Source organism: Pelodiscus sinensis, chromosome 8 (assembly GCF_052426305.1).
Source record: "Pelodiscus sinensis isolate ZL-2025 chromosome 8, ASM5242630v1, whole genome shotgun sequence".
In the NCBI taxonomy this organism is placed as follows: domain Eukaryota; kingdom Metazoa; phylum Chordata; order Testudines; family Trionychidae; genus Pelodiscus; species Pelodiscus sinensis.
In genome coordinates, this window is record NC_143059.1 from 24,260,588 (window position 1) to 24,279,615 (window position 19,028).

Genomic DNA, 19,028 nt, shown 5'->3' on the forward strand with positions numbered 1-19,028 from the left:
GAAAGAAATGGTCAGAATAATTTAATGCTGACATGTAAATTATTCAGCAAGGCAGAGCCAAATTGAAAAAGGAAAACGGTATTCTCTGAGCTCAGACAAGAGATTCAAAAGTTCAGCATGAAAACCAACAAGCTTCTTTGTTGAAGAAGAGCGTCTCAATTTGAGTGCTTGTTTATTTACCTAATATGATTAAGAGGTTGTAAAGTTCATACCTTTAAAAGCCTCTTCTAAATACCCGATTTCAATTTTGTTGCCATTCTCTTTGCTGCCAAAGCATCCCCTTGAATTGATCAGTATGTTCCAATGGCTTGGTATGCCATTCTAGACATAAAGCCAAAGTGTTTTCCTGTGATATTTCTGACATCATCAGTGTTGAATATTGCAATTGGTCCCAACTGCAAGTATTGCAGGAAAGCTTCAAGATATTTTTTCCTATGCAGTGCATTCTCTGTGGATAGCAAAATAGAAAGTCCATGGCTGTGTCTGCATTGGCACCCCTTTCCGGAAAAGGGATGCTAATGTAGACTTTGGAATAGGCAAATCCGCGGGGGATTTAAATATCCCCCGCGGCATTTGCATTAACATGGCTGCCGCTTTTTTCCAGCTTGGGGATAAGCCGGAGAAAAGCGCCAGTCTAGACGTTATTCTCCGGAAAATAAAGCCTTTTCCGGAGAATTTCTTATTCCTACTTTCAAGGATTTCTTCTTCCTACTTTTGAAAGTAGGAATAAGAAATCCTCCGGAAAAGGCTTTATTTTCCGGAGAATAACGTCTAGACTGGCGCTTTTCTCCGGCTTTTCCCCAAGCTGGAAAAAAGCGGCAGCCATGTTAATGCAAATGCCGCGGGGGATATTTAAATCCCCCGCGGATTTGCCTATTCCAACATGCTACATTAGCATCCCTTTTCCGGAAGGGATGGCAGTGTAGACGTAGCCCATGTGTATGGATCCTTCCTGTTCATATTGGACAAATATTGACAGTTTCATTCAGCTGTGTTGATAACTACTGGTGTCTAAACATTTATCAGACATCTGCAGACATGTCATTAATTTGTCATCTTACTGACTGATATTGAAGACCACAGTGCTTTGATTGGAGTAGCAGTAACTGATCCTAATACCTGAGAACGAGGGAACAATTGGTGGTTCCCTAGTTATGAGGCTTGTTGGCTCTTGTTATTTATGATGACACACAGTATAATTCTGAGAGTTTTGATAGTTATAGAATTGCCATACATCTGATTTTGTAAATTTTTGATTGAAGAATTCAGTGGATTATTTTGGAAAGGTGTTTGTTTAGACTTCAACTGATGCTGTCCTCTCCTAGTACAGGGGTGGACAATAATTTTTGGAGGAGGGCCACTCCAAGATTTTGAAAAGTGGTCAATGGCTGTACTTTTCTGTGGAGGAGGTGCAGGGTCTAGGGTGGAGGTTGGGTGCAGAAGAGTATGGGGTAAGATACTGGGGTACAGGAGATGGTGTGAGGTAAAGGAGGGGGTTGTGGCTTAGGTCACAGAATTGGGGTGATAGGTCAAGGAGGGAGGGAATATAGGTACAGGAGAGGATTTTGTCCTGTGGAAGGGTGTAGGAAGGGGTATTTAGGGTCTGGGAAGGAGTTGTGATCTGGGGCAGTGGGGTGCAGATGGTTTGTATGGTGACCTAGGGGAGAATGTTGGCATGTGGGAGTGACAGGGGTGCCAGAGGCACCAGCCCGGCAGCACCCCCAAGACAAGCTGTGCTCCCTGTCTGCTGCAGCCCCAGATCACTTAAAACTGCTGGCTGTTCCCTCCATGTGGCTATCAGCTCCACAACGGGGGAGAGGCTTAAGCTGGTTGTTTCCAGCCAATAGGAGCTGAGAGATTGGGCTGGGGTCAGGGAGATCACACGAAGCCTTCCCCTCCCTCCAGAGCAGAGTCACAGGGAGTAGCACTCTGCTTAAAACAGTGGCTGCAGTGTGCCTGAGGGTCCTGGCAGGGTGGTCCACGGGCTGGATCTGGTGGCATGGTGGACCGGATGCAGCCCGTGAGAGATATCTCGCCCTCCCTGTTGTAGTGGATATTTATATGCCCCTGAATCTTTTGTCAGCTACTGCCACCATTCTTTTGAAGTAGTATGGAACAGTGCCGGAGGCATGCACTCTAACCTAAATATCTTCCCCTCAATGGCAAGCTGAAAATGCAGAGGCAAGAAAACTCATTTTGCATTTTGGCAGAGGGACCAAAACAAAATGTTGTGCTCTTGACTAAAATAAAAGAATGAAATGTTGAATTCTGTGGTATATTGGAAAAAAGTCCAATTCTATGATTACAGTATGATTACAGAGCTCAGTGGGCCATGGCCAAGATGAAAGGTATAGTTCATACCTTTTACAGTTGCTCTTGCAGGCAGGCTGTAGAGTCTGACTGGTATCACTGCTTCAGTTTATGGTTGGTGTACATTTTCTAGGTTATTGCTGCATCCTTAAGGGCTAGAGAATATCCGTGTGTATATATTAAATCAAAGTGAAAAATAGGGAGAAACAGGGTGGCTTACAGGCTTCCTAAAACTTCTTTGTGATCTTCCATGATATCACCAGTCATAGGTTGAGCACCTCTGATGTAGGCCATCTAATGGCTCTCAGTAATTAGGACATCTTAGATAAAAATATTTTTTTAACAGATTAGTATATATTCAGTGTCCAAATGTGAATTTACCCTATTGTCTGGATAACTTCATAGGAGTAATCAAGTATTTAGATGTTTGTTTTTAAAGTAACATAATTGAAATAAATACACACAAAAATGTAAATTAGGAAGTCTGGCTCCTTCTTTAGCACAATCTGTTGTGCTAACAGAGGAGATAAAAAGTGGATCATATTTTGCAGTACCATCTCACCCAAAGCTTTTTATTTAGTGCAAAGCAAGAAGAAATAAATTCTGTTCAGCCTCTACAAAATTGAATGATGTGGGTTATTGGTTCTCAAATTTTTTTTCCATGAGGTCACCAAATGAAGTTAAAAGTTTTTCTTCACTCAGCGCATAGTCAACTGGTGAAACTCCTTACCATAAGATGTTGTGAAGGCCAGGACTCTGAACAGGGTTCAAAAAAGAACTAGATAAATTCTTCTTCGGGCAGTGTCCCGTGGGTGCTCCACTATAGGTGTCGGGCTTGTCCCAGCACCACAGATCGGAGAACTTTCGTAGCCGTAGTCTGCCGGACTGTGCATGCGCGAAGCGCGGCTCGTGCCTTTTCGCGCCGTTAGCGTTTGCGCGGTCCGGCTCCCGCCAGTTCCTCCTGACCGTCCTCGGCTGTGGACGGAATACCGTTTCTTCTCAGACCCTGTCAGACTGAGAGAGGAAGAACTCATTAGATTTAGTTAAATTAGTTCATAGTTAGTTCTTTCCAGTTACTATAGTTAGTTATTAGTCGTAGTCGTTCTAGTTTTAAAAAAAATATATATTTTCCTCAAGTTATCTGTAAATAGTTTTCCCCCTGACTCCCGTCAGAGGAAGACAGGGGCGACCATGCCGGGTTCGCCTGGATTTAAAAAGTGCAGCTCATGCCGGGAAGCAATACCTGCCTCTGACGGTCACGTTCTCTGCATCAGGTGCCTGGGTGAGGGACACATACCCCAGAAGTGTCCTCACTGCTCCAAACTCACCGCGAGAGCGAGGAAGGACAGGGACATGAGGCTTAAAATGGTCCTCTTCGATAGTGGTCCTCTTTGATCTGAGGAAGTGGGTCTGGCCCACGAAAGCTCATCATCTAATAAACCATCTTGTTAGTCTTTAAAGTGCTACATTGTCCTGCATTTTGCTTCAACTACCCCAGACTAACACGGCTACATTTCTATCACTCTTCGATAGGGCATCACAGCCACAAGATGGAGCAACTCCCGGATCCCTTCCTGCTCCCTCAGCCAAGCTGTCCCCAAGGAAGGCGAAGAGAAGACCATCGCCTTCTTGTTCCCTTCCCCCGATGCATGTTAGCGTGGGGGACAAACCGTGCACCTCGGGCGTGCATGGCCCTTCTAAGGCGAAGCACTGCCATAAGAACGGCCGTACTGGGTCAGACCAAAGGTCCATCTAGCCCAGTATCCTGTCTACCGCAGCACTTTGGCTCCGCAGCCCGCAACTATTCTGGCGCCTAAGTCCTCGTCGGCGCTGAAGCCTTCCCCGGCGCCAACGTTACATGTGGCACCGAGAACACCCTCCGCTGCGGCACCAGAAGCGATCCAGGAACAGACCGCTCTTACGGCACTGGCTCCCACCTTGGCACCGAGTGAACCTCCGGCACGGAGTGCGCTGCTGGCACCGTGTCGCCTCTCGGCACCATGCCCTTCACCGGCACTGAGTAACTCGCCGGCACCGAGTGACCCTTCAGTGTGGGAACTCACCCCGATTCGGGAGTCTGCTCTTCCACAACGCTCCCCGCCTTCCGACGCGGCACCGCGGGCACCGACTGAATTACATGCACAGCCTTCACGACCCTCTGTGGTACAGACCGCTACAACCACTCATCAAAGGTCTCGGAGAATCATTACACCTTCTTCCACACCTGAAAACATCCAATTCTCACTGGAACCGCCTTCTCCTTCATCAGGACTCTCAGCCCAATCCGTGAGACATGCGCAGAGGGTCTACTGCTCTCCACGTATCTCGCCAAGGCGCCATTATCGCCAATCACCTTCACCAGCTCCGAGATCCAGGGAACGGTCCCGGTCTCCTAGGTCTCCATCAGTCTCTGGTCGCTATGGGTACTATACCTCCCACAGGGCCTGCTACTATAGCAGATCACCTCATCGATCTTGATATTACCATGGGTCACCGGAGCACCACCGTTATTACAGGCATTATTCTCACTCTTCTACACGACTTTCGTCAATATCGTACTCTCCACATCGGTCGCACACACCACCCAGCAGGGAGTGTCAACCCTTACCATCAGCAACCAGACCACCAACTCCATCGGGTATCCCGCCTCCCCAACCACCCGAGCCACAGGCCCTACAACAACATACCATTCAGGACCAGCCTCAAGATGGTTCTCCCACCGATCAATCCTCTTCCTCGCTGGATGATGCAGTATTCCAGGAAGACACATCACCGTCAGATGATTTCCGATAATTTCAGGACCTTTTCAGGAGAGTGGCGGCGTCACAGAATGTGCAAATTGCAGAAGTCCAACAGAAGTCCCATCATCTCCTCAGGAACCTTCACCTTTCACATCAGGCCAAGGTGGCTCTTCCCCTGGATGATGCCATTCTTGAGATTGTTGATGATATATGGCAGTTGCCGGCTTCTACACCGGCCACTAACAAAAAAGCAGACAAAAAATATTATGTTCCGGCCAAAGGGATGGAGTTTCTTTTTTCCCATCCCCAACCAAATTCTCTAGTTGCCGATGCAGCCCAGCAGAGAATAAGGGGCCCGCAGCAAAGATCGAATATGCCGGACAGGGACATGAAACAGCTAGACCTCTTCGGACGAAAGGTCTACTCGTCTGCTACCCTTACGCTCCGTATGGCAAATTATGATTAGCTAATAGCGTGGAATAGCTTTGATAACTACGCCAAATTAGCGCCCCTTCTGGAGCATCTACCCGAGAGCAAGAGGGAGGTCCTCAAATCAGTAGTCCAAGAAGGCTATGCGGCTTCCAGAACAGCTCTCCACATAGCTTTGGACACGGCAGACACTGCAGCTCGTACCACAGCCACATCCGTGGTTATGCACAGGGCTTCTCTGCTGCACCTGGCAGCAGTTCCTAAAGACCTTCTTGCCAAAGTCCAGGACCTACCCTTCGATAGGCAGAATCTTTTCTCTAACAAAACCGATCAGGTGCTTCATTTGGGTAAAGATTCAAGAACCACACTCAAGACTTTAGGGATGTATATGCCTCCCTTTCGTAGGAAGAGAGACACTCTGTATCAGAGGCAAAGACCGTTTACCTTCCAACCATCTCAATACAGGCAGCAGGACCAGCAACGCAGCCGGCAGTGCCAGCAGAAAAGTAGACGGACAGATGTTTTTGCTTGAGGTCTTAATACCAAGCAACAAGTTTGACATCTCGGTCCAGGGACTGTGCATCATTCCGCTGAACACCCATCCCGACCCTCCACAGGCATTATTCCACCATTGCCTGAAACCCTTTCAACACCGGTGGTCTCACATCACCACCAACAGATGGGTGCTGCAAACGATCACGCTAGGGCATACCAGTCCATTCACCACTTTAGCCCCTTTCAACCCCCCGATCCCGTCTCTTTTCAGGGACCCATCTCACGAGACTCTCTTACAACAAGAGGTCGATCGACTCCTCACCATCGGAGCAATAGAAACAGTACCAAAAGAGTTCAGGGGACGGGGGTTCTATTCCAGATATTTTCTAACAGAGAAAAAATCAGGTGGACGGAGACCGATCCTCGACCTCAGAGGACTAAATCGATATCTGCGGAGGTACCGCTTCAGGATGGTTACCCTAGCCACTATCATTCCAGGCCTTCACAGCGAAGATTGATACACGTCCCTTGATCTACAGGACGCCTACTTCCATGTAACGATACACCTGGCTCAAAGACGATTTCTATGTTTTCAATTAGGCGTAGGCCATTTCCAATACAGGGTCCTGCCCTTTGGTCTCTCATCGGTGCCCAGGGTTTTCTCCAAGACGCTGGCAGTAGTAACAGCTTACCTACGTCGCCTCGGTGTCATAATATTCCCTTACCTGGATGACTGCCTAATCAGAGCGTCTTCAGCGGCAGAGGCGCTGCGCATCACACACCTCACAAAAGCAGTTTTTGAAACCTTGGGCCTGATCATCAACATCCCAAAGTCGGCCATGACGCCACACCAATCGATACAATTCATAGGCGCACAACTCGACTCAACCACCACTCGTGCTCTCTTACCATTAACCAGATTCCAGGCAATACAAGATCTCATACAGGCCATCACTACCAGTCCCAAGCCCTCGGTCCTACAATGTCTTCGGCTTTTGGGACACATGGCAGCCACGACATATGTCGTCGAGCATGCGAGACTTCACTTTCGTTGTCTCCAGCACTGGATAGCTACGGTTTACGCTCCAGAGGTCCGGGACGTTCACAAACGAGTATCAATTCCCACGCACGTCAGAAATTCTTTAGTTTGGTGGACAGTTCCCAAAAATCTGATGTCGGGTGTCCCATTTCATCGCCAACAAGACAACTGACTACCGATGCATCTTTACTAGGCTGGGGCGCACATCTGGAGCACAATCAAGTGCAAGGACTTTGGTCCCCGACGGAGTCGATGATGCATATCAATTTCCTAGAGCTGCGAGCTGTGCACAACGCCTGTCGTCACTTTCTCCCAAATATTCGTGCTCAAACCATCTGAATTCTTACCGACAACATGACTACAGTATACTATATAAACAGGCAGGGCGGGGCCCAATCCCCGTTGCTTTGCGCCGAGGCGATTGCTTTATAGAGTTGGTGCATCTACCACAAGATCTCCCTGATTGCAGAATACTTACCCGGTCAACAGAACACTATGGCCGATGCACTGAGCAGGCACTTTTCCGGGAAGCACGAATGGGAGCTTCACCCGGACGTTCTCTCAACCATATTCCGTGCGTGGGGATTTCCGACAGTGGACCTGTTTGCGACCCGCATGAATGCCAAATGTCCCCAGTAGCGTTCAAGGGCAGGAATGGGACGGAGCTCCAAGGGAGATGCTTTCATTTACAATTGGAGCCATCAACTGCTGTATGCGTTCCCTCCCACGCTTCTAATCCCCAGAGTACTAGAGAAGATACTAATGGACAAAGCCACGGTAATCCTGATAGCTCCCTTTTGGCCAAGGCAAACGTGGTTTCCTTACCTCCATCAAATGTCAGCACGTCATCCATTCCCTCTGCCCAAGAGGCACGACCTTCTTTTCCAGAACAATCAACGGCTATTCCACCCCCAGATCGAGCTTCTGGCACTGACTGCATGGTTCCTAGTTGGTTCCAACAAACAGAAATGATCTGTTCGCAAGAGATCAAACACATTCTTCTACATAGCAGAAAATTATCCACAAGATCCACCTACCTTCACAAATGGACACGGTTTTCTGCATGGTGCTCATTGGCATGCCTGGACCCCTACTCCACACCCATTCACCGTATCCTAGACTACCTCGTGCAGCTCAAGAACTCTTTTCTCACCTGTGCCTCCATCAGAGTGCATATTGCCACAATCACTGCGTTACACCACACTGTGGATGGTTATTCAGTTTTCTCTCACCCGATGATGCAGTGCTTCACGAAAGGCTTGGCTAATCTTTTTCCACACCGCACGCACCCAGCGCAACCATGGGATTTAGAGCTAGTTCTTAACACGTTAACGCATAAACCCTTTGAGCCCTTAGCCACATGTGACCTGCGCACTCTCACAATGAAGGTTACTTTTCTCATTGCGATAACCTCTGCAAGATGGGTTAGTGAGCTGGCTGCCTTATCGGCTTTACCCCCATACACAGTGTTTACCGATCAAGGAGTCATTTTATGCACTCAACCCACTTTCCTTCCGAAAGTGAATTCACGATTTCATATCAATGAGCTGATAGTACTTCCCACTTTCTACCCAAAGCCCCATGTCTCGGCAGAGCAAGCTCGGTTACACACTCTGGATGTCAGACGTGCCCTGGCCTTCTACATAGAGAGGACTAGGTCCATCAGGAAGACAAAAACGCTATTCGTGTCTACAGCCGACCGTTCTATTGCAAAAACCGACAGCGCATTCAACATGCGCAGTTGCTACATCAACTGCATTCTTGAAAGGCGTCCCGCTAAAAGACATCTGCAGGGCTGCCACATGGTCGTCAAACTTCACCTTTGCCAAACACTGTGCAATCCCCAATCTTCACCTTCCAGATGGGGCAGTGGCAACAGCGGTGTTGTCCACAGCTGCAGCACGATAGCTCCAAACCCCACTCCTTTCAGGGGCTACTGCTGCAAAGTCACCTATAGTGGAGCACCCATGGGACACTGCTCAAAGAAGAAGTTACTCACCCTGTGCAGTAACGATGGTTCTTCGAGATGCGTGTCCTGTGGGTGCTCCACGACCCGCCCTCCTCCCCTCTTCGGAATTCTTATTTTTGTCTTTCAGATCAAGAGGATCGGGAGGAACTGGCGGGAGCCGGACAGCGCGGATGCTAACGACGCGAAAAGGCACTAGCCGCGCTTCGCGCATGCGCAGTCCAGCAGACTACGGCTACAAAAGTTCTCCGATCTGCGGCGCAGGGACAAGCCCGACACCTATAGTGGAGCACCCACGGGACACGCATCTCGAAGAACCATCGTTACTGCACAGGGTGAGTAATTTCTTCTTCATGGAGGTTAGGTTCATGAATGTTTATTAGCAGGGCTCGACAGACTATAGAATCTACTCACCCATGGTGAGTAGATTTCAGCTGCGCACCCTGTTTACTGGTGGTGCGTGCATGTACAATGTGGCTCTTGCGCAGTGCGGGGCTGGCAAGTGGCTTTCACCGCCATTTGTCAAGCCCTGGTTATTAGCCAGCATGGGTAGGAATGGTGTCCATAGCCTCTGTTCGTAAGAGGCTGGAAGTGGATGACAGGGGAGGGATCACATGATGATTACCTGTTCTGTTCCCTCCCTCTGGGGAATCTGGCATTGGCCTCTGTTGGAAGATAGGATACTGAGCTAGATGGACCTTTGTTTTGACCCAGTATGTCCATTCTTATGTTATGGTCTTATGAGAGAACGAATCTCTTACATCACCTTCCTAATTTACATTTTATCAAAACCTTCTGTTTTTGGTTTCAGTGCTTCATTCTGTGCACTACAAGAAAGGGCTCGATTGACCTTTTGTGGTCTGAGAAACATTGTTCATACCAAGACAATAGTCAAGTAAAGAATATCTTAGATTGCTTTGTTCCTCGTAAACATGTTTTGTTATCTTTCAATTTTAAGCTGTCAAAATGATTTTAATAGTATAACTATTGTAAGCCTGTTGTGACAGAGCAGGGGTGATAAAGCAGGTGCTGGGGCTGGGGAGAGGGTGCTGCTGGGTAGAAGGATGCTGGCTCAGGTGGCAGGGTGCAGGGGCACGGTGCTGGGGCAGGCAGATGGCAGGGTGCTGGGGTCAGGGACATGGTCCTGCTGGGCACTAGGGTGACTGGCAGGGTGCTGGGACAAGGAACAGGGTGCTGCTGGGTGCTAGCGTGGATGGCAGGGTGCTGGGGCCAGGGCCAGGGCCAGAGTGGTGCTGAGTCCCGGGGTGTGAGGCAAGGTGCTGGGGTCAGGGCGGTGCTAGGGTGGATGGCAGGGCTGCCAAGGATAGGGATGGGGTGCAGGATCTGGGAGGGAGCTGGGGGGCGGAAGGGGACAAGGTCTGGGTGGTAGGTAGGGTGCAGAAGCAGGCTGGATGTAGGGTGTCTGGCTACGAGGGAGGGTGCGAGGAAGGGACTTGGGTAGGAGTTGGACCTCCCTGATCTGGCACCCTCTAGACCTGACTGTTCCCAGATGAGGAATTTTTGGACCAGGAGAGGTCATTTCAGGGCTCCTGGTCTCCCCCCCCCCCCACCCCCCGCCTTCCCCACTAGGCTTCTTTGCACCTCTATCCCCTGCAACCGAACTAAGTTGCTCACCCCTGCTGGTTCCCTGCACTTCCCCCAAAACCATCCCTCACAATCCAAGGGAGTGCAGCACCAGTTCCCTGCAGCCCCTCACAGCCCAGCTGAGCTGCCCATCTGTTCGGTATGCCCTACCCCATCCACCTCAGCCCAACTGAGCCCTGCACTGGTTCCCTGCATGCCTCCCCCACAGCACAGCTGAGCCCCGTTTCCCTGCACCTCCTCCGAGCCCCGCAAAACTGCTGAGCCAAGAGCCGATTCCCTGTCCCTCCCTCCCTTGAGTCTAGCCCCGGTTCCCGGACCTCCCTCCTCCTGCAGTCAAACTGAGCTCTGAGCTCCACACACACACCCCACCCCACCCCACAGCCCAGCCTAGCCCAGCCCAGCCCCCCAGACCTCCCCACTCTGCAACCCAGCTGAGCTCAATTTCCTTGCACCTTCCCCCAAACCATGTGGACATGCTGAGCCAGTGCTGATTCCCTGCTCCTGCCTTCCTCCCTCCCCTTAGCTGTGTCTACATTGGCACGATCTTGCGTTAAAGCGGCCGTTCTTGCACAAAAATTTGCTGCCTGTCTACACTGGCCATGTGTTCTTGTGCAAGTACACTAACATTCTCATGTATGAAATCAGGGCTTCTTCCGCAAGAACTACGATGCTCCCACTCAGGAATAAGCCCTTTTGAGCAACTATTCTTGCCCAAGAAGCCAGTGTAGATAGGCAACATGAATTTCTTGAGCAAGAAAGCCCTATGGCTAAAATGGCCATCGGCACTTTCTTGGGAAAGAGAGTGTCCACACTGCCATAGATGCTCTCGTGCAAAAGCACAGCTCGCACATGGAAGAGTGGATGTGTTCTTGCAGAAGAACACTTGCGCAAGATGTTCTTGTGCAAGAAACAACCAGTGTAGACATAGCCTAAGAGTTTCCTCACATGAGCAAAATGAATTTTGTGTTGTGCACCAGTATTGAGTTCATGTGGCTTCTTTGGATGTGCCACCCAAGTTATTAATAAATATTTTTAAACCTCTGCCTTTTCCCTCTGCTGCCATGTCTCCTCCCCTTGCTCCATCAGCTCCCCTGGTGCCTGCTGCTCCCCCCCCCCCACTCCTCACCCTCCTCTGCTGTCCTGACTCCTGCTCTTCTCACTGTCCTCAGCCCTCCTGCAACCTGCCCCCCCTCCACCAGCCCTTCTCTCCTTCCTGTGCCCACTTCTCCAGTAGCCTCACTCTGATCATGTGAGCTACCCCTCCTCATCCCCTCTTCTAACACCTCCCTCTACATACCTGCCCTGCATCTCTCCTCTGATGGTGGTCCCTCCACTGCAGGTGTTTGCCCTTCTGCTTCACCCCCAGAATCCCCTGGCACCTGCACCTTCTCTTACCCCTGCACCCTCCTGGTGCCTCCCCCTTCCCTCACTTCCCCTGCCCCCTTTGCTCCATTTTTCCCTGATGCCCACTCCTCACCACCTTCTGCCCCCATTTCCCTCATGCCCCTCTGCCCTCTCACATGACTTGCTCCATCCCAGCCTTCCTCATGCCCACCCCTTCTTTCAAGCCTTCTCCCAGCACCTCCCCATACCCCTCTAGCCCCCAATGCCCTTACCTTCTCCCCTCCCAGCATCACCCTGTCCCCCTCCCACTGACACCTCTCCCTTCCTGCCCTTTTCCTCATTGTCTGTGCTTGGCCCCCTGGCATTTGTCTCTCCTCCACCTGCCCCTTTGGTGCCTTCCCCTTCCCCTTCCCCTCTGCCTCCGCACAAGAACCTTCCTCTCCCAGCCCTTCCCCTTTCCCTCTGCACAAGCCCCTTCCTTTCACTTTCCCCTTTCCCCTTTCCCCTTCCTCTACCGTACCTTCTGCCTTCCACTTTGTGGGGCCAGAGTCTGTGGTCTGTCCCTGGACTCCGAACCCGCAACTCAGCCATGCGGCGCAACACAATGCCCAGCAAATTTAAAATCCCAGGCCGTGACGTTACGTCATGTCCGGGCGTCTCTCCACTCACTGGTTTGAGCACGCTGCACAGGGCAGCAGCAGCCAGCCATGGGGAGCTCAGAGAAGGTTGCGCATGGCAGGGATGGGTCCGGGGACGGGGGAGAGACGCTCTGGGGCTGGGGTGGGAGGATGCGGGTGGGAGGGGTCGGGTCCAGCTCCAGCTCCAGCTCCAGCTCCAGCTCCAGCTCCAGCTCCAGCTCCAGCTCCAGCTCCAGCTCCAGCTCCAAATATTCCTGGAACATGGGCACCACAAGCCCACACAACTCGCCACCCATGCCTCTGCTGGCTAGCCAGCTCTCTCTCTCTCTCTTTCTCTTTCTCTTTTTCAGAGGGGGCGGGGGAGCGCCGGCTCCTCGCAGAACCCCAGGGTTCCGCGGAGCACCAATTGGGAAACACTGTCCTAGACCCTATTACATTATCAAGAGGGATCTACTGTACTGAGTGTTGCCAGGCCCAGGACAGGAGGTGGAGCAGCTCTTGGTGCCTCAATCACTGGCGAGCCATGCTGGACCTAGCACACAGTCATTTATTTGGGGGTCACCTAGGAGTTGAGAAGACCCTAGATCAGATTTTACGAAGGTTCTATTGGCCCGGGGTATATATGTAGGTTCGGCGGTATTGTGCCTCTTGCCCCGAATGCCAGCTTCATGCCCCCCCACGGATACCCCTGCCTATTATTGAGGTCCCTTTTGAACGCATCACTATGGACCTAGTGGGCCCATTAGAAAAGTCAGCCCAAGGACACCAGAACATATTAGTGGTCCTGGACTACGCTACCCGATACCCTGAGGCAGTACCCCTGAGAAATGCCCATTCTAAGACAATAGCAAGGGAGTTAGATCAAATCTTCTCGAGGGTGGGGATACCTAAGGAGAGCCTAACCTATCAGGGTACTCCCTTTGTGTCTAAGTTAATGAAAGACCTGCGTGCACTACTCCACATACGGGCTCTGAGGACATCAGTATACCACCCGCAGATGGATGGCCTCGTCGAGCAGTTCAACCACACTCTCAAGGACATGATCCAGATGGTAGTGAGTTGGGACGGGAAAGATTGGGATGACCTACTCCCATATCTCATGTTTGCCATACGAGAAATACCACAGGCATCCACAGGTTTTTCCCATTTGAACCGCTATATGGACGAAACCCCGGGGGCCTTCTAGACCTTGCCAAAGAGACCTGGGAGGAGCAGACAAACCACGGATGCAATATTGTAGAGAACGGCCTGCAGATGAAGGACAGGATCGCGCAGATAACTCCCATTGTAAGAGAGCACCTAGAAAAAGCCCAGCAGGCTCAGCAAACCTACTACAACCGTCGGGCGACGGTCCAGAAATTCCAGGTGGGCGATTGGGTAGTGGTGCTGGTCCCAACAGCAGAGAGCAAGCTCCTTGCCAGGTGGCAGGGACCCTATGAAGTGGTTGAGGTCATAGGGGAGGTAGGTTATAAGGTGCGGCAACCGGGTTGCCAGAAACTGGAACAAATCTACCATATTAACCTGCTCAAACCATGGCGAGACAGGGAGGTGGAGCTGGCCACCCTGGGGGCAGCAATACTGAATGAAAGCCAACAGGGACAGGTGGAGATCTCCCCAGAATTAACCCCGGGCCAGAGGGGAGAGGTTCTTGCAATGCTGAAGCGACACTCAGATGTGTTCTCAACAGAGCCTGGCTGGACCATTGAAGTTGAGCACCATATAGTCACGGACCCAGGCGTAAGAGTGAATGTCAGGCCCTACCGAATCCCAGAAGCAAAGTGAAAGGAGGTATAAAAAGAAGTAAGGAATATGCTAGAACTAGGTGTCATTGAGGAATCCCACAGCCAATGGTCCAGCCCATTGTCTTAGTGCCTAAACCTGATGACAGCCTCCATTTTTGCAATGATTTCTGGAAGTTGAATGAGGTGTCAAAGTTTGATGCATACCCCATGCCGCAAATAGATGAGCTCATTGATCAGCTGGGAAAGGCTCAGTTTTTGTCCACCCTCAACCTGACCAAGGGTTACTGGCAAATTCAGTTGGCCAGGGAAGCCATAGAGAAGACATCCTTTGCCACCCCCGAGGGCCTATATCAGTACACCGTCCTCCCGTTTGGATTATATGGGGCCCCTGCAACTTTCCAGCAACTTATGGACAAGCTACTGCGCCCTCACTGTACATATGCAGCTGCTTATCTTGATGATGTCATCATCCACACTCCGGATTGGGACCCACATTTAGAGAAGGTGGCGGCTGTACTGGACACCTTAATGGAAGCTGACCTAACTGCAAACCCGGCAAAATGTACAATAGAATTAGCAGAGGCCAAATACCTGGGATACATAGTAGGGAGAGGCTTAGTGAAACCCTAATTGAATAAAGGGGCTGCAATACAGAACTGGCCCCGGCCTGTACGTAAGAAACAGGTCCGGGCGTTCTTGGGACTAGTGGGGTATTACTGGAGGTTTATCCCCCATTTTGCTTCAAGGGCATGTCCTGACAGACTTAACGAGAGCCCGGGGCCCAGATGTGGTGAAATGGACTCCAGCAGCAGACTGTGCATTCATCAACTTAAAATCAGCCCTGTGCAGTGACCCAGTGCTCATAGCCCCAGATTTTGAGAGAGAGTTAATACTACAGACCGACGCCTCAGAAGTCGGATTAGGTGTGGTATTGTCCCAAACGGTCAAAGAAGAAGAGTATCTTGTACTATACCTAAGTCGGAAGCTCCTTCCAACAGAACGAAACTATGCTATCATGGAGAAGGAGTGCCTTGCAGTAAAGTGGGCTGTGGAGAGCCTACGATACTACCTGCTCGGAAGACAATTCACCCTCGTCACAGACCACATGCCCCTACAATGGATGCACCAGAATAAAGACAAGAATGTGAGAGTAACACGGTGGTTCCTGTCCCTGCAACCATTCCACTTCCAAGTGAAATATAGGGCCGGAGCCAAGCATGGCAACGCCGATGGCTTATCGAGGGTGCACTGCCTGCTGTCCCAAGAAGCCCAACCCCATAGTGTTGAGCAGGGGAGGTGGATATGTGACAAAGCAGGGGTGATACAGCAGATTAAAGAGCTTGATGGAATGGGATCCTGCAATCCTGGCTAATTAGGGGTAGCTGAGACAGGGCGGCTGCAAAATCAATTAAGGCCCAGCTGAAACTAATTGGGGCTGCCTGGAGGCCTATTTAAGAACCCTCCCTGTGGGTGAGGGGAGAGAGAGCTGAGAAGGAGTTGGGAGAGTTATGAGAGTGTGGAGAGAATTGAGAAGGTGTTTGGAGAGCTGTGAAGGAGTATTGGAGAGTAAAGGAGGAATTTGGAGAGAGAGAGACACACCGGAGGAACCAAGAGAACAGCATCGACCTTTTTAAAAGACTACAGGGAGACAACAAATCTCAAACCACGGCGAGTGAGCCATATACTGACTTCTAGACTGTAGGAATGTGGGACTGACCCTGCCACACTGTGCTTCAGAAACAAGACTAGAGATTTCTAGTTCATGCTGTTAAAAAATCAGTATTTCCTATTTCTAATAACTTTGACTTTGTTGCTGTTGGTGGGCCAAAGTTTGTTGTGCTGCATTTCTATGTGCTTCATCATTGAAAGGTAGCATGAGAATCATATTGTAATGAAACTTCTTGACTGAAGTATGTAATTTTAAAAAGTTTTTGGACCATAAACTGAAATGGAGCTTTAACAAAACTCTGTTAAACAGAATTCCAGATCAGAATATGGAATAAAGGCAAGAGATAGTCCATAGTTGTAAAAGTATTATAATTTTTTAAATATTTTAAAGACGCCAATAATTCTATATTACTGTTTAACTTTATTTTCAACAGTGGTACTTAATCAAACATGAAGCCTATAAAGTAAACCTTGCATCATCCTTGTATTTTGCTGGATTGCTTATTGGAAATATATTTTTTGGACCATTGTCTGATAAATTGGGCAGGAAACCAGTGTACATGTCAGGTAAGATAAAAGTAAAGCCATTATATCTTATACATTTTCTACTTGGTCATAATATCTGGATGTTCACATCTGAAGGAAATGAGGACCAGAATAAAAGTATTTAATACTTTTCCATTGAGACTACACAATATATGCATTTCATCATACTTTTCGTCTAAAAGCCCATTTCCTTGATGGGAACAAGAGTATTTCCGAAGAACGCTTGTATTGTATTGTGTTGATTGTAATGCTTGTTCTTCTGTGAGTGGTGTCCCCGTGGGTGCTCCACTTAGGTCTCAGTGTGTCCTCGTGTTGGAGATTGGAGATTTTTGCAAAGGAGTGCCCCTCGTGCCACGCCTGTGCACCTAGTGGCTTCCAGTCCCCTAACCCCCCACCCGTTTGTGGAGTTTGCATGTGGCGCAAGTCCCGTCAGATCCTTTTCAACCATCCTTGGCTGAAGACAGAGTTCAGAGCAGCGTTCTTCTTCCTGACAGGAAATAAGAATTTTACAAGTAATTTTAGGGGTTTTACCTCCTAGTTTAGTCAGTTATAGCTCGTTTCAGTGTTTGGAATGCTAAAAGAAAAAAAATGGCAGTTGCCACGGCGGCAGTGGTGGCTTTTTTTCTCTTCAGTATGTCGGGTTCCCCCGACTTTAAAAAATGTGATTCCTGCAGAGACATGGTGCCTACCTTGGATGGCCATACCTCCTGTGTCAAATGCCTAGGGGAGTCTCACCCAGAACATAAGTGCCCTCGTTACCTGAATATAATGGCTAGGGCCAGAAAAGACTGCGAAATGCGGCTTAAAACTTTACTCTGGGAAAAGTCTCTTAAAACATCAAGGGACAAACCAAAGGAGTCATGGGGATAGCAAAAGCCTTCTGTCAGGGCAGCTTCCTCACCTCCCAAAGGCTCTCAAGCCGCAAGGGCTTCCCTGGCACGCTCCTTATCAGCGTGGCCCAGAGCATTGCGTTCCCCAGTGCCATCAGTCTATTGCACCACAGAGAAACATAAATCAGCCTCAGCCAGGAGAGCTGAGGCAGAGTCTAAACTTGCTGCTCCGACCGGCGCCAGTGAGGCAGCAGCCCCAGGGAAGCTGCATATGCTTCCACCATCAGCTCCTGTGAGCTCTCCCTCAGTGCCTGAACAAACGGGGCAAAGTGACCTTGATCACCCCTTGGCACTGCAGCATAAAAAAGTGCTGTGAAAAATACAGCATTTACAAAATCTCAGCCTGACATAAGAGCCGCAGCTTGCTTGCCACGCTCTACAACAGAGGGCCATACTATTATGCCACCGGCTGCCCCTCCCCTGTCTACACCAATATCCCCAAGATCCGAGTATGGTAGCAGGCATAGGAGCAGGTTCTCGTCAGGCCACTCCTCTCCTTCTCTATCACTGTCTTCCTGGCATTCATACAGAGACCAACAGCATCCCATGTGGTCCAACCAGCCATGGATGTATCCATCACGTCAATTCCGGCCTCAGTGGGCCCTTTGGTATGCACAGCAAGGGTACCAACCACATTCCTCCCATGCCCACATGGACTTTTCTTTTTGTACACTCCCAGCCAAACTCTCTGGTGGTGGACTCAGTTAATCACAAGGCGAAGAACCCACAATTTAAATCTATGCCCCGTGACAAAGAACACAAACAGCTTGACACTTTTTGCCACCAAGTGTACTCTTTGGCCACACTTCAGTTCCATATATTGAATTATACAGTCCTTCTGGCCAATTATGACTACTCCAATTATGCCAAGTTAGAAGACCTGCTACAGGGACCTCCCTGATAATAAACAGCCTCACCTCCAATCCGTTATCAAGGAGGGTTAGTCAATAGCTAAAACTGCTCTCCAGGCTCTTACAGACACTGCGGCTAGAACCACAGTCACAGCCACTGTAATGCATAGGGCCCCATGGCTGCAATAATCAGGAGTCCCAAGAGAACTTCAAGCTAAAGTGGAGGATCTCCCCTTTGACAGAAAACAACTATTTGCTAACAACATAGACGAGATCCTACACTCAATGAAGGACTCCTGCACGATACTCCACATGCTTGGGATGTACACCCCACCCAATAAGAAAATACAAATATACTCCCTACCAAAGACCTAGGGACTATAATTACAATTACTACAGGCAGAAGCAGGGGCCATATGATAACAGGCCTAAGCAACGATCTAACAGGAGAAGCACTCAGCAAAACCACTCCTCCACGAATCAGTCCACCTTCAACAAACAACAAATTTGAAGCTTTGGTCGGGGGTCTGAGCGACCACCCCACACTACCAGTGTATTCCAGTGTCATCTTCCATCGTTGCATGAGACCTTTCTACCAACAATGGGCCCAAAGTACCACAGACAAATTGGTCCTAGAAATTATCAAGGCAGGTTACGCAATCCCCTTCACATCCATGCCCCCTATCCAACCCCCTACCCTGTCCCTTTTCAGGGATTCCTCTCACGAGCCCCTACTACGGGCTGAGGTGCAAAAATTACTCGTC

The 19,028-nt window shown here is 49.8% G+C and overlaps 1 protein-coding gene across 3 annotated transcripts in view; it reads left to right on the top strand.

Moving 5' to 3' along the window:
• The window catches only part of LOC102451283 (solute carrier family 22 member 15-like), a 79,384-nt gene that overhangs the window by 19,114 nt on the left and 41,242 nt on the right, over positions 1-19,028 (top strand). For all 3 annotated transcript variants that reach the window (XM_075934904.2, XM_075934906.2, XM_075934905.2), the window contains one exon: positions 16,412-16,544. In XM_075934904.2, coding sequence (XP_075791019.2) covers positions 16,412-16,544 — 133 coding nt within the window. The remainder of the gene's footprint in view (positions 1-16,411; positions 16,545-19,028) is intronic.